This window comes from Lynx rufus, unplaced genomic scaffold (assembly GCF_022079265.1).
Source record: "Lynx rufus isolate CCGP_SWC_20201006 ecotype Redwood Valley unplaced genomic scaffold, mLynRuf1.p SCAF_3, whole genome shotgun sequence".
Lineage (NCBI taxonomy): Eukaryota > Metazoa > Chordata > Mammalia > Carnivora > Felidae > Lynx > Lynx rufus.
The window spans coordinates 166,585,058-166,600,596 of record NW_025814845.1 but is presented as its reverse complement, the minus strand read 5'-3'; the positions used below and the strand labels follow the sequence as shown (position 1 = coordinate 166,600,596).

General features: G+C 55.4%; 1 protein-coding gene across 8 annotated transcripts in view; it reads left to right on the top strand.

Moving 5' to 3' along the window:
* The first annotated feature begins 7,915 nt into the window (after nt 1-7,915).
* The window catches only part of GFRA2 (GDNF family receptor alpha 2), a 96,904-nt gene continuing 89,280 nt past the window's right edge, over nt 7,916-15,539 (top strand). For 5 of the 8 annotated variants that reach the window (XM_047091385.1, XM_047091390.1, XM_047091386.1 and 2 more), the window contains exons 1-2: nt 8,408-11,817; nt 13,724-14,038. In XM_047091385.1, the coding sequence (XP_046947341.1) occupies nt 11,748-11,817; nt 13,724-14,038 (385 nt within the window). In that variant the 5' untranslated portion in view covers nt 8,408-11,747. Of the gene's footprint in view, nt 11,818-13,723; nt 14,039-15,539 lie in introns of all 8 variants that reach the window. The other 3 variants (XM_047091384.1, XM_047091388.1, XM_047091389.1) reach the window with 3 other exon arrangements.

Genomic DNA, 15,539 nt, shown 5'->3' with positions numbered 1-15,539 from the left:
CTGCTTTGCAGATGTGATGACTTCCTCCATGTGATGACTTGGGCTGGGGAGCAAGAGGTGGGAACGGTACCCGATGGCTCTGCTCCCTTCTGCGGAAAGCAGACAGCACCAAGAACCCTGCTGTCAGGGAGGTTGATGGGCAGCTGGCTGTCCACGGGTGTGGGCAACCTGAGGGACTCTTGGGGGACTCCCATACAGGTTCCATCCTTGCGGACACGGGAGCTCTGGGGAGACAGATTCCACTTTGGCGTAAGGAAGAACGTCTCAACGATCCAAGCAGTTTGGGACTGTGGAATGGAAGGAGAAATGAGCACCCTGTCAAGGGAAATGTTTCTGTGAAACTGTCTTAGTTTTTACAGTTAAAAAGCATTTTATTTTTGTTTTATTTTACGGAAGTGTTTGAGGAAAGGTTACCTCATAAATAGGAAATTTGGAATCAGTTATATCTGGGTTCAAATCCTACGTTGGCAACTCACTAGTGACCGTGGATAAGTGACTTGGTACCTTGACTTTTAAATTTTTTTTTTTTTTTTATCTGAGAAATGCTCACCTCAGAGACTGTTTGGGGCCGAAGGGAAATGAATTTACAGAAAAAAGCTTTGTAAGCTGTTGAATGCTAGGCATCTGTTGGCTCTCTATTCTTGTTGTCCTGCAAATTTCCTTCAACCCTGACAGCCTGAGGGCTCAGGATGATTGAAATTCTACCATTAGCAATTCATTCTTTTGGGTTAAACATTACCCCTCCCCCTGGTTGCTGCTGGGGCTAGAGAGGATATCTGGAAAGTATAGTGCACGGGGACAGTGGAGTGAGGAGGAACGTTTTGGATGATGAGAAAGTTCCCAGGGTGAAGAGGGTCAGGGTGAGGAAGGGGGGCCATGAAGGTAAATGTGCCCATCTGTCCAAACTCTACATTAGGCCTAGGGGAGGCATGTCTGCTCAAAGAGGGACATTCTGGTCCCTGTTTTCTGTCCAGAGCCCCTTCTGAGCTGCCTTCCAGCCCCCTGGAGACTGCCCTGGGCCCTTCGAGTGACAGTCCATTTCAGACCTAGCTCCGGTGCTCCACCCACTTTGCCAGGCTTGGCTAAATAAAGACATAGTCCCTGTGGGGAGCTGCTGGGTCTGAGAGTTCTCCTGGGGGGCAGCAGGCAGCAGGAGCAGGCTCCCCACAGCTTAGCAGAAGCAATCACTGCCCCCTCCCTGGATTCTGCCTCTGACCTTGGGTAACCTGGCAGATCGCCAGTGCCTGAGAGCTGGGGTGGGTGTGCACGCTCAGACAGGCAGCTGGGATCTGCCAAGCACAGTGCTGGCATGGGGACAATGCTGGGGTGTGGCCTGGATGGTGCCAACATAGGCAGAGCAGTGCATTCAGGGCCAGCGGGGAGGAGGCTTGACAGTGAGCTGGGATATTTTAAGCTGATGGTAGCTCACCAGAAGGACCACTTACCAGCTCAGCTCTGGTCTCCATTGGGAAGTTGTGAAGCGGGCAGAGGAGAAGTGGGGTTTTGCAGTTTTATCAGGACATCTGTGACTTCTAGTGAAAGAGTTTAGAGAAACAGTCCTTCCCAGACCTGTTCTGGATGAATGAAAGACACTGCCAAAAACTGTTGGGTCCCTTCTCCCTCTCCTCCATGACCTCCTATGTAGGAGAAAGCAGCAGAGAGGCCCGGCACCCTGGCAGGATGAATGCTTGGTTTCTGTGTTAGAAGGGGAAAGCTCATTAGACCAGAGTGTGGGAGGACCTGCTTTCAAGTCCTGGCTCTGCCACTTGCTGGCTGCGTTGTGACCTTGGCCACATCATGGGACATGTTCAAGCTTGAGTTGGTTCACTTGGAAGAGAAGTTAATTCTGCCACGCCTTCCTCTCAGGGATGCTTATAAGAGCTTCAGGATCTTGGAGGAGAAAGCCTTGAAACTCAGAAGTGCTATATCCACATAAGGTGGTTCTGATAGCTCCCTGCCCAGTAACCATCTGCATTCCTGCATTCCTGCTTCAGCAGCAGCTTCCTCTCCCTCTGATGGGCTACCCCAGGGCCTGGGGACTCCTTGGCATGGGTGGGGCTGCAGAGATGTCTCTGAGGCCCTGGGGAGAGGCTAAGTAAAGCCAGATTCCCACCTCCTGCCAGTGCCTACCTCAAAAGAGAATGATGAAGCATGGAGAACATTGACCGAAATCAATTAGAGAAATCAATGCCCCGTAGTGCAGTATGCTTTTCTTCCCTCCTAATATGGTCCCACCCACCCTGCCTCAGCAGCCCTGTTCACTCTTTGGGATCAGATAGTTTAGTTAAATCCCTGCTGGTCTTCATTCCCAAACTAGTTCTCTCCTGTCAGGCTGGGCATCAAGGATCTGGAGTGGTCCTATGGGGATGCAATGCTGGTGAGGGGGTCAGCCTGCCATTAGGAGGGAGACAGGGGGCTGGAACAGGGCTAGGAAAGGCCCCGGATGAGCTGGGCACCATGCAGCTATGCCATGTTGGACAGGATGCTTTCTAGGCTCTTGACTTGAACTCCAAGGATGAGGTCAAACAAAGCCCGCAGCAAAGAAAAAAAAAGAAATTTCAGTTTTTAGTGTTTTCACACTGTTGCTGGTCAGGGCAGGGAGAAAGGGAGTATTTAAGATGCTCTGAATTGGGACATGAAAACTTACAGGCTGGAGAGCCATCACTTTGCTTATTTATTTAGGGCACATGGGTTACCAGAGAGAAACCCTAGATCCCAACTGCCAGAGTTCAAATCATGATTCTGCCACTTAAAATATGACCCTGGCCAGGTTAAATCACTTTTCTTGCCTCAGTTTTCTTATTTATAAATGGTGCTGTTAAGAGTACTTGCCCCACAGAGTTATTACAAGAATTAAAGAAATATCAACATGTACCTTGCCATAAAGTTTTAATTATTTTTTTCATGACAGAGACTGAGAAGTCAGGGCTGGTCACCTTGTCTGTCTTGACCGCTGAGTAGAAGGCAAATTCCCTCCTCCTGGGACTCCATGACGAATCTGTCACCAACAGCTTAAAACTTTACCTTTACGGTGCCTCTGACACCTTTTCCTGTCCCCGCCCACCTCCTCCAGTCCTTGCCTACCACTTCCTGTCCACGCCCACCACCACCTCCTGTTCCCCCCACCCCTCACTTCCTCCAGTTCTTGCCTACCACTTCCTGTCCATGCCCACCACCACCTCCCTTCCACGCCCACCTCCAGTCCTTGCCCATCACTACTTCCAGTTCACGCCCTCACCTCCTGGTCCACACCTGCCACTACTTCCAGTCCCTGGGTCTTCCCCTCCTGCCACACCCACCACCACCTCCTGTCCTTGCCAACCGCCTGCCTGCTTGGGTTTTGGGCCCTCATTACCTTAGGCGAGACTGTTAACAATTGCCTCCTAACTTCTCTTATCTCCATCTTTCACAGAATTGTCAGATCAATCTTCTGAAAATACCATTTTCATCACGTCACACACCCTCTAAGAGACCTTCAGTAGCTTGTAGGGGAGCAAGTCCAAAGCCTTCCCAGCTTGGTCCTCCACTATGCATCCCAATGGGACCTTCCAGATTTTCTCCCATCAGCTCCTCCCAACCTTTTCCCCTTGGTTCCTCCCCACTCTTGGCCAGCTCAAACCTTTACCACTGTGATTTTACCTTGGCTGCTCCTTCCCAGAATGCTGTCCCCTGTGTTCAGTCAAATTCTACCCATCCTCCAGGTCCAGCTTGAGTCCTACTTTCCCAGCAAGTCCTGAAATCCAGTGGCACTAACTCTTCTTTTCTCTTACTTGGCCCCAGTCAGTGTTCCCTTGGGTTGCTTACTCTTCATGGGTACATGACCTAACTCTATGTGTAAATGCTTCCATGGCAGGAACAGTCCAACACTGTGTTGGGGATAGAAAAGGGGTCCAATAAGTTGGTGCTGCTTGATTGATTGCAGGAGACTGGTGGGCTGCTGTTCCATGTTTGTTCCTGACATGTCTTAGCTGACATTTTTTTTTTATCCCTGGTTGGCTTTTATTTCTGGGGCAAGGGAACACCCAGCCTTCTTCCCTCCACTGAAGGAAAGTAAGGGATGAGATTCTGTGGGGGCAGTACAGGTCTGGTCAGCTGAGCTCTGTGGCTACTGCATGTGCACATGCCTGTGTGTGTAAGCGTGTGTGTGTACTGTGGTGGGGCTGCAAGCTCCTGCCCCAGTCCTTCTTCCCTCTCTGCTTCTATTGCTCTTGTCCTCCAGAGAATCCACTCCACAAGATGAGTAGGTCAAGAGAGATGAGGCAAAGGAAGAAACAAAAGGCCTAAGTGTTCTCCTTCCTTCCCCTCTGCACATTATAACTTCTGGATCTTTGATGGTGGAGGGGCAGGCAAGGTGGGTGGATGGGCATGAGAGTTACCTGCTGGTTAGCTCAGGGCAGCTGGGGTGGGCTCTGGAAAGCAGTCTGAAGGATACAGTACCTGGGGGTGTGAGGAAGTACATCAGTGAAGCCCAGGTGCTTTTGTTCACACATGCTCACTCTCCTTTCTCCCATGACTCCCTCTTGCAAGATCTCCTATCCATCATCCTCTACAAAGTAGTCTCTATTTCCCTTGAATAACTATAGCTTTTTATCTTCCCTTCTTATTCTGCACTAAGTTTTATGCCTTGTCATAGGTACCCAATTCTTTTTTCTGGATCCCAGAGGAAAGGGGTGACATTTTATGAACAACTGCCTATGAACCAGGCATCTGACTAGCTACTCTGTGTACAGTATCTCATCAAATTTCCTTAAGATTTTTTTTATCCTCATTTTATAAAGATTTTATAGATTAAATTGCCTATGGCAATTTGTGTTTCCTCTGCAGATCCTGGTGGGGTGGGAGGCTTACATATAGCATGTGCTCAGGAAATAATGGTGTGGCACCTGGACTCCGCCATATCTAAGGGCAACGTAGGTTGAGGGCTGGGGTCAGCAGAGGGTGGGCTGTATTGGGAGAGGCTTGTATAGACAGGGAGGAAGAGAGGGCCCAACGCCAGAGGGCCCCACAGCCACAACAAGCTCAATGTTGGTCTGGCTGGTATTGTCTAGTGTCCTTGTTAAGGCCAGTGATGCCTAGTCCCTGAAGGGCCTCAGCCACTCACCTCTTGCTACCAGATTCCCCTCCTGCCAAGAAGGCAAGTCAATGGGAGCCATGCCTGGTGTCCATTGCTGCTTTCTCAGCTCCCTTCACCAGAAAGGGGGTCAGGCAAAGCTCCCACATGTGTTTCAGAAAGTTGTCCTTCCATATATGTTTATTTATTTTTGAGAGAGAGAGAGAGAGAGAGAGAGAGAGAGAGAGAAAACGAATGGTGGAAGGGAGGAGAGAGAGGGAGACACAGAATAAGAAGGCTTCAGGCTCTGAGCTGTCAGCACAGCTGTCACAACCCAGGAGTTGTGAGATCATGACCTGAGCTGAAGTCCTAAGCATAACTGCCTGAGCCTCCCAGGCACCCCCAGGGAGCTGTCCTTATGTCTAGCCAGGGTTAAAAGACAGTTAAAGTTTTAGAGGAGAAAGAGCGATGTGTTGATTTGGGAGCCGGGAGTAGAGTTAGCCCTTGGAAGAGGGAAAAGCTGCATGGGATACCAGAGCGTGTGGGGATGGTGGAGGGAATTTGGGCTACCAGAAGTCCCTGAAGTGGGGGAGGGGAGGGAGAAAGTTTATTTGCGGGAGCCTCCTAACCTCTGGCCTCCAGTCTCCCCAGACTCCCCAGCAGCTTAAGCCCTATGGGCTTGTTACCCTTTCATCTATACTTTTCCGAAGCTGCTTCCTTAAGTCCCCGAATTCTGGAAACGAGGCAGGGAGGTCTTGTCAGTTGTGGTCTTTTCCTAGAACAGAGAGGCCCAGAGGAAGGGCAGGGAGGTCTGCCCTGAGGAGGCTTTCCCCAGCTCTTACCCTAAGCATTCTTGGACCCCGTCTCCCACTCCTTGTGTTCGGCCGCACCTCCATAGGGCATCATTCAGTGGAGGGCAGGGGGAGGGGCTAGGGCTCCGGCCGACGCCCCAATATCAGCAAAAGGAGAGAGGTATTCGAAGAAGACCCGCGCGCTGTGCTTCCAAGGCTGGGGGATCCGTGTTCCCGCCTAAATCCGCAAGATGGAAGTTGCTCCCTCTAGCTCTTCCACTAGCGAAGGCTGATGGTTTTGTGAGTGACCCTTCCTTTCGAGCCCAGGTCGATTTCTAGCGTTTACTCTTTTCTACAGACTTGTTCATTTAAACATGCATGGTAAAAGACACCACCAAATACACCTTAGATCCGGTTTTGAGTAGCGCCGAAAGTTTAAGGCACTGGGTGTACCCCACCCCAGTACCCGGGGTGCGCGCCGAATGTAGGAATGTGTGCACCAAAGCCGAGGGACGCAGGCAGCTCGAACGTAGCTGAGGATGTGTCAGGAGGAAGAGTGAAACTGGGGTGCCTGGCGTGCGTGGGCGTGTCCCCCGCCCCGCCGCCTCGCCCCCTCTTGCCGGAACGTGCCAGCAACCTCACCTCTCCTTCAGCCCTTTCCCAGCCAGACGCTTCCTTTTTGGTGCCTCTGGGCGTTTACTGTAAATTCCGTGACTAAAACACGCCGGTGAGCCCGGCCCATCGACAGATGGATCAATCGCCCCCTTCTCGGCTGGGGGAGGGGACCCCTCCCGGTGCCTCCGAAGCGAGGAGCTGCGGGTTGCCTCAGGAGAGCTCTCGGAGCCCAGCCCGTCGCCGAGCGCGGGCCGCCAAGCTTGGCACGGAGCCCTGGGCCGGGTCGGTCTCCGGAGCGCCCCCCGGGGTGGGGTTCCAGCCCCGGACCCATCCCTCTCGTGCGGTTCGGGCAAGTCCGCTGTTCTAGGAGGCGGTCAGGGCGCTCAGGCACCACGGCCTTCCTCCCGCACCAGGGGAGGAGAGACCATTGGGGAAGGGGAGTCTCGAAGGGCTGCAACGCCGGGGCATGCGGGGCGCCGGGGGTGTGTAGGGAAAGTTCTCGAGCCCCGCGTGGAGAGCACAGGTGTATGCGTGTTCGGGGCTGGACCTGGGCAGGCAGGCTGCGCGGGGACGCTGGGGGCTGGCGCTTGAGGGGGTCTTTCTTTTCTCTAGCACCTTCGGGGAGACACTCTGCTTGGACTCCCGGGTCCAAGGACGCTTCCGCTTAAGGAGGGTGGAGCCCCTCCCCAGACCCTGTCCACCAGGCCTGGGGGGGTTTTCGAGCGCCCCTCCCCCACACCCCGGGATGGCTGGGATGTCCGGGACTCCCCACGCCCTCCGGCCTCAGCTGAGCCTCCCCAGGCCTCCAGGACCCGTGGACCGAGGCGGCGGGGGCACGGGCAGTGGGGGTTGGAGGGCGCAACCCGCCCGCCGCAGGGGGAGGTCTGGTGGGGCGGCGGGGGAGGGGGGAGGGTGCGGAGCCTTTGGTGGGCTTGAGCCGTAGCCCCGCAAGCGGGTCAGTTTCCGGCCAAGGCATCAGGTCAGTCCCGAGAAGGGCGGGCGCCAGAGCAGAGGGAGTCAGCGGCGGAGCTCTCCTCTCGTCCAGCGTTCCCCGGCGCCACCGCCACCGCCGTGTCGCCACCGCCGCTGCAGAGTGTCGCTTCTCCGCCGCGCTCCCGCTCCCCGCGCCGCCAGCCGCCTGGGAGCCCGAGCGCCGAGCCCCGGGCGGAGAAGAGGGGCGCGGGCGCGAGAGCCGCGGCGAGGGAGCCGCGAAGGGGGAAGGGGGGGCGGGCGGAGGGAGGAGCAGGGAGAGAGGGAGAAGGGGGAGGGAGGGAGGAGAGCGAGGGAGAGCTGGAGAGAGCGAGAGCAAAGAGCGAGAGCCAGGGAGAGGAGAGGGAGGGAGACGAGAGAAAGACACATGCACGCAGATACACACGGTCACTGGAATTCCATTAGAAAAAAGTGAGATGAGCAAGGGTTAGCGGGAGAAGATTTTTTTTTGTTTGAATCTTTTCTTCGTCTTGGTGCGAAAGAAGCGACTCCGGGCTCTCGTCCTCGAAGCTCCCACCGGATTGTTCCTTGGCGCTAACACCCGTCGGTGGATTTCTCTATTTGCATTTTATTCTGACCCCCACCCTTGCTGCTTCCTTCCAGCCCTTCACTCTCAAATCGCCTCTCCCCCACCTCCCCAGTCCGCTCCTGGGAAGCGCAGGGGAATTGGACCCGCGGAGACTCGCGCCTTCCCGGAGCAGCGGAGGGGAGGACAGAGCGACGACCGGGCTCTCGGCTTGTAAAGCAGATATATCCTCACATACGTGTATATTTCATTTTAGTGGGCAAGAAGGGCGTCGAGAGGCAGCCCACCGCCCTCCTTACCCCCCACCCCAGAGGCGAGAATCGCAGGACTCGGGATCTTCATCGGGTGGACTAGCTTGGGATCTCCGCATTGGATTTGGGGCTGATTATCACTGCTTGGCTATTATTATTGTTGTTGTTATTATTTTTTTTTTACCCAAGGGAGAAAGAAAAAAAAAACACAAAAAACTGTGGGATTTATTTAACATGATCTTGGCAAACGTCTTCTGCCTCCTCTTCTTTTTAGGTGAGTACCTGCGGGCGGGGACGGAGGAGGGCAGCTTGTCCGCGGGAGCCTGGGGGGCCGCGCGGGGCCGCGCGTTCGGGCGCCGGCAAGAAGCCGGGAACGCGGCGGGCGAGCGGGGCGCGGGCTGGAGACCGGCGGGGAGAGCGCGCCGCGGAGCGAGCCGGGCCCCAGCGCGGCCGAACCGAGCGGGGCCGGGCGGCGAGGATGCGGGCGGAGGGACGCGAACCGCTGCTGGCTGGTTACGAAGGGGCTTGGGAAGGAGACGTGGAACACACTAACCATCCCCGCACATACGCACGCACACACAGGCACACTCGCTTACTCGCACACAATGCTACTAGCATTCATTTCTCCCAAAATAATGGATTCAAATTGCGGCAACTTGAGAAAAAAAGAATTGCAACTCTTGATTTGGAAGAGAGGAGGGTGGGTGGGGAGAGGCACAGTGTCGCGGAGAGAAAAATCATGCCAGTTCCATCTTTCTTGTCGGCTCCGGGATCGACTCGGGCGGACAGCATGGGTTTCTCCAGGAGCTCCTGCTTGGACGTGTGTGGGGGCAGCGATGGCAGCCATCCCCTCACCTGCCAATCAACCTCTGGAAAGTGCATCCCGCTTCCCGCACCCGGAAATCCTTTCCAGTGGCCCCGCTCCCTGGAACACTTTTCAAGTTTCTCCCCACCCTTTGCCCTTCCTGTAGCCCAGACCCAAGCCAGATACCTGGGCCGGAGTGGAGGGTTTGGAGCATCCATTCACTGCCTATCCTTCACCACCTCTGGCCGCGGGGGCACCCTGTAGTTTGTAGGAAGAGGAGGGAGGTCAAAGTTTGCTTCCTTGGATGAAGAAAGAGAGGGATGTTGGAAGAAAGAGATCTGAACAAAGACCAGTGCCCATTCTGTAAGCCCCCTCCTCCAAGGGCAGGGAGGAGGGGCTGCCTGGTGCCCCCGAACCTTGGGCAGTCTCTTTCCCACCCAGAATTCCCAACCTCTCACCCCCTTTTGTGCTATGTGAAATCTCAGTTGCTTGGGAAATAGGTTCAGAGAGAGCATTCTGGGAGTGGAGGTGAGGGAGAAGGCGTTTCTGAGGCCCTGGGCAGACCTGGAGTCCCAGGCAAGGCTGCTGCTCTGGAGAAGGTGCTCCAGAGAGGGAGCTGGGGAATGCATGTGTTGAGGGAGCACACATCTGCTTCAGTGTGGATGCTCTTCCCACCACCCTGGCCTGCGATTAGCCAGTGGTGAGCCAGGCTGCCAGGCTGGGTCCAGAGTGTACCCTTTGCCTCCTGGTGGAGGGGAGAGGGGAAGGCCTGAGGAGGTAGGTGCCTATCCTGGAAAGATTTGGATGGTCTAATAAGTGCTCTCTTGACTTGAACAGGGGATTTGAGTCAATATTGGTTGGGCGCTGGACCCTTTGTCCACCCCCATCCTTTGACCCTTCCCAGAAACTTCCTAGGGGGCTTGGCCCTGCTCTAGGGTATGGCCTTGGAGGTCCTGCCTTCCTAAGTCTGAGGCAGCTCCTCTCTTGGGTAGGAGAGGGTGTGGGAGGGAGCTGGAGAGGTACTCCAGGCCCATTGTGATCCTGCAGCCCTTCCTGGCTACCCACTGCAAGTGGACTCTCATTCCAGAGGGGTTTTTATAAAACCTGACCTTTTCTCCCACTGCTGGTCTGAAAATCCAGCTTTTTGGGATCAAGAATGAGCAGGGCCAAGAAGAAAAGAAAATTATATTTCAGGAAAAGCAATCAGATTGTGCGCTGCTGAGCTGTGTACACCCCAGAGGGGGCTTCTAATGTCCTGGGATAGAAAACAGCAATATGGGCCCCTTAGTCCTGTCTCAGCACAGAACACCATGTTGCAGGCAGGCTTTTTTCAGCTGAGAGGGCTAGAGGAGTTGACTTTGTTCTCATGATATAGGTGTGTGAGAGCATGCATGTGTGTGTGTGTGTGTGTGTGTGTGTGTGCGTTTGCGTGTGTCAGAGATGCACCCTGGACTCTGAGACCCTGGAGGCTGAGTGGTGAGAGGAGGAGTAAGAGCAGGAGGTAAGCAGCCCTTTTGGTCAAAGCCGTTGAGATGCCCCTTTCCAAAGCCAGGGCAGGGGAGGGGTTAACTGAGTGACCACAGGATATCGGAAGGCTGTGGGTTAGGCCCACCAAGGAGGAAGGGATACGTTGTTATTAAGGAAACTTCAGCCTCAGGGCCACTTTCCTGGCAAGGATCCTACTGTTGGGAGTTGGTTGGAAATTCCACTTGGGGGAGAGGTTTTGTGGAGCCTGAGACTGGGTAGGCAGTTTCAGGGTGTGAGAGGCATGGTGAAGCATGTTCCCAGGAGCACAGGTCTTCAGTGAGCACCCCCTAAGGTTCTGAGTGAGGTCTTGGGGTAGAGAGGCCTTTCTGGCCAGTCATCCTGACCTCCAGTGTTGACATGCCCAGGAGGGAGAATGAGCATTCTGGCTGTTGCCAAGATGTGCAGTACAGCTCCACGTAGTCTCTCGGTCCCCCTTGTCTCTAGAAGCTGTTCCACATGTCTTTTCTTGATGGATCTGAGTTTTTTCCCTGACCTAGAACTTGGAAGCATCTCCAGGGTACCCTCTGACCTTTACTCTTTTGGAATTCCTGGCCCAAGACTCTCAGTTGCTATTTCTTTCTCTTGCTGGGCTTGATTGGTTTTGGGGGTCGTGACGCCAACTAGAAGAGCCAGGGATAGGTGCAGTCAGAGTTTGGTGAGAGGATTCACTGGCTCTCTGCAGAGCATCTTCCTGCCCCAGTCACATGTGCCCGCTGGCAGGATGGGGGAAGCCCTTGCTTTTGGCACAGGAGCCCAGGATTCTGTAAGGATTGTTCCGTGGGGCTCCGGACCCCACCTGCCGGGCATGCAGGGTAAGTGCCTTTATTGCCCCAGTCCCCTAGGCCAATGTCCTGACCTTTAAACCTGCCCACAATGCTCCTTTCTCAGTCTGTCTCCGACAGTGCATCCTCAGGCTCAGTCAAGATAGGAAGGGAGAAAGCTGCTGGGATGTTGGGGTGAAGTCAGTGGAAGTCCCAGGGCTGGGTTATTCTTGAGCAGGCAGGCTGGCTGGCTAGGTGGGGGCAGCAGGTGCAAGTGAGGCTGGGTCAGCTCAGCTGGTTGTGGGTGGCCCACATGCACTGAGTCTTGCTCAGGGACCTAGGAATTTGCTGAAGCCAGGAAATAAAGCTGCTGCCTCTGCTTGGGTGGAGGACACCTCCCCAGCCAGTGCCTGGGCAGATGCCCCCACTCCATGCTGGCTTCTTCTCCGGTCTTGTCTCAGCCTGGCCACAGCCTTCAGCTCTTCCTGTCCTGGGGCAGAGGTATGGTCAATGGGAGAGGTATTATCTTTTGCTCTGGCCTACCCCTTTCTCCTTTACTTCCTTTTCTTGTGGGTGAGTGTCCTCCCTTCCAGCAGCGGTTTCCTTTTCCCTCTGCAGCTGTAGGGAGTGACAGGCTCCTGGTGCAGTGCTCTGCCTCTAGGTGTCGCTCTCTCCCTGCGGTAGCACCCCCCCCCCCCCCCCCCCCCCCACTGTGAGCAGGGCCTTCTGGGGGAAGGAATGAGAAGTGGCTGTTCTGGATAGGGAATGGGGTAGGGTGTGTGTGGGGGATTCTGAGGAGGGGACTTCTGGCCTAGGATCTTACAGTGTTTTGGGCTGGATGGAATGGAGGAGGCCTCCCAGATCACTCCTGGGTCTTGGAAAAGGCAGTCTTGGCTCTGGTGCACAGAAGAGCTTTTTCTGGGGCAGAATCTGGAGTGAGGGGCTTGGAGAGGACAGGGAGACCAGGGAAATATCTGTGTCTAGAGGAAACCATTTTGGGAGCTTGATTTTGACAGGACCAAGTGAGCCCCTCCCTACCCTTCACTTCTGAATCTTTTTCCCTGAGCCCCTTCCTTCAGAGGCCTGTGGGTTTAGATGCTCTGAGGGTGATGGGTAAGAAAGGTGGCTGAATTCTGCTTGTTCACTTTTGGAGAGGTGAGGCTCCATGTGCAAGGCCAGGGTCTGAGGAGGGAAGCTCTTTCTCTTTTGTAATTGGCTTATTATTTGGCTTTTGGAATGAAAAAAAAAAAAAAAGGAGACACAGAGGGGGACAGGGTTTCAGGGGAGGGTGGAAAGAGAGGGAAGAAAGAGAAGAAAATAGTAGATGCTATAGAGAGAGAGCGAGCAAGAGCACAGAGCTATTCAAAGAGCAAAGGTGATGGAGAAATAGACCTTAGGAGGAAGTCAGAGAGAGAAGTGTGTGAGAGAGAGACATGGAAAAGGCCCGTCCGGACACACACACACACACACACACACACACACACACACACACAAAGAGGAAATCGAGTTGCTTGTCAGGCTTGCCTGCAGCACTTTCTGTCAGTGGGGCTGGGGTAAAGCTTGTCTACAGAAATCCTGTTTTCAGCTCTCTAGCCAGTGTGCAGTTGGACTGGAAGGTGTGGAGGGTTGGGCCAGGGAGGGGTAGCTGCTCCCTTCCAGGCATGCCTTGCCTCAGGCCACAGGCTCAGGCTCGTCTCTTGGGGTCTTCTCTTAGGGTCTGGGAACTTAGAATGGACAGGTTAGGAGTCTGAGGGATCTTTTCGGCCTGTGTGTGACCTTGAGTTGTTAGCTCCCTTCTTTAGGTCTCAGTCCCCCCACCCCCCAACCCCATGGTAAAATGTGGGGGCTGGACACTGTGTCTCTAAAGTCCTAACAGACTAGGAAGGTTAAATAATATTCTGCTGCTTTCCCGGCTTAGTCCAGCATGTTGGCTGGACCTCTGGCTGGAACTGAGGTTGATGGAGGTTTGGGCAGCAGGAAAGTGAGGGTCCCCCTCCGCATGCTCAAGCAGGTCCTGCAGCCCCCAGCTCTCTGCTGAGGCTGTGACCTTCTTCTCTGGCCTCCTGGTCTTTTACAGGGTCTGTGGTCTCTCCGAAGGATCTTCTGGCTTTCCCGTGCTCTGCTCCTGGGCCCAGGGCTGTGGGGTGACAGGGTGGAATCGGAAGGGAATCTGGTAGAACCAGGGCAGAATGACAGCTCGAATTCTCCTTCTGGTTTGAGGAGGGGTGTTGGTGTCTTGGAGTCCTATCACAGCTCTTCCTCTGACCGGCTCTGTGGTGGCCTTGGTGTGCTTTGGAGTAAAATGGGTGTGGAGTTTCCCAGAAGGGCGCAAGCCCCCAGGCCTGCATCTTGGGTCAGAGATTATGGCGGCCCTCATTCATGCTTGTCTTCCCTCCCCACCACCCAGACGAGACCCTCCGCTCTTTGGCCAGCCCTTCCTCCCTGCAGGGCCCCGAGCTCCACGGCTGGCGCCCCCCAGTGGACTGCGTCCGGGCCAATGAGCTGTGCGCCGCGGAATCCAACTGCAGCTCCCGCTACCGCACGCTGCGGCAGTGCCTGGCGGGCCGGGACCGCAACACCATGCTGGCCAACAAGGAGTGCCAGGCGGCCCTGGAGGTCCTGCAGGAGAGCCCTCTCTACGACTGCCGCTGCAAGCGGGGCATGAAGAGGGAGCTGCAGTGCTTGCAGATCTACTGGAGTATCCACCTGGGGCTGACCGAGGGTAAGCCCAGCCGGGCCTGGCGGGGGGGGGGGGTGGGGGGGGGTGGAGGGATGCGGTGGGATGGGGGTGGTGGGGAGGGCTGCGCAGGGCGGAGGGCGGGGAGGTGGGGCAGGTTCAGGGTAGGACTTGGTAGTGGAGGGAACTGGCGAGCTCTCTGTCGCCCCCTGCCACGGGGGCCTAGAACGCAGAGGAAGTAGGGGTTGTCAGAGTCAGCCTGGAGACATGGAGGAGGAGGGAGAGTGACAGCTGGGAAGGAGACAGGGCCAGGTGGTGGGAGAAGAACGAGGCTGGAGAAAGGAGAGAGTAGGGGTCGGGAGAGGATGGATGGACTGATGGACGAGGGAAGTGGTAACAGAGAAGGGGAGGCTGGGGTACCCAGGCAGATGGAGAAGGGAGGGTGGGTCCTATGCATGCAGAGCTGTGCTTCCAAGCAAACCAGTCCCTGGGACTCCCCGAAGCCCTGGGCGCTCAGCGAAGGGCAGTCCCATTTCTGTTCTTCCTGCTGCCAGAACACCTGCTCTTCAGGTGGCTTCCTGACTGCAGGGCTGGCCTAGGCACCTTCTATAGGGCTTGGGGCAGTGTGTGGGCAGCAGGCCGCTTCAGGTCCCAAGGTGGCACCTTACCAGCTCCCTCCCCTAACAACCCACTCCACACACCCCCATCCTCCCCTCCGGACTACAGTGTGGGGGATTTGTGTACAGTGCAGGGGGATTGGCCACCTTGGTTAGACGTTCATTTCTTGATTCAACAGCTGTTTATTGAGAGGTTCTCATCTGCCAGGCCTGTGCAACAGTGGAGAACAAGCTGGGGTAGCCTCTGGCTTCTTGGAGCTCAGAGTTTGTGGGGGGATGTAGATAAGTGAGGGGCTTTCTGTCACTTGGTGGTGTGAGTGCTGTCAGAAAGCACTGGTGCTGTGGTAGCCCAAGGCAGCCTCTTATGAAATCTACAGAGTCTTCCTGGAAGAGGCAGCCTTTGATCTGAGACTAAGGAGTGAGCTGCAGTTACACAGTGGGGGGGAGGGAGGAATGTGGGGAGAGTGTGGGAAGTGGAGGGGAGCTTGGGCAAAGACTCCCAGAAGGGAGTTGCCGGTCTGCAAGTGACTCAGTGTAGTAAGGTGGGGGGTTGGAAGTGGGGATGGGGTGAGGAGAGGGGAGGGATGTGGGACCTGGAGGGCAGCAGCTTGGCCAGCTGGCCAAGGACAGTGGCAGGAAAGAGGGAGGAGGGTTCAAGAGCTATTTAGGAGGTGGAATCAACAGGTCTTGGTGAAGAGAGAGGACTCGAGGAGGGCAGTTTTCTCTTTTGGGCAACTGGGTTGGTTTATAAGAAGCAGCCAAGGGGGGAGAGCAGGGAGATGATTCCTTTATTTTGGGGCACATGGCTCTCACTGGCCATGCCCTGCACACTGCTGGAGTCCAGGTGGGGAAGTGGCACTGGACATGGAGATTGAGGAGCCACCATTAGCCTGTAGGTGTGACTGGGGCCATGGGAGTGGGTGTGCACA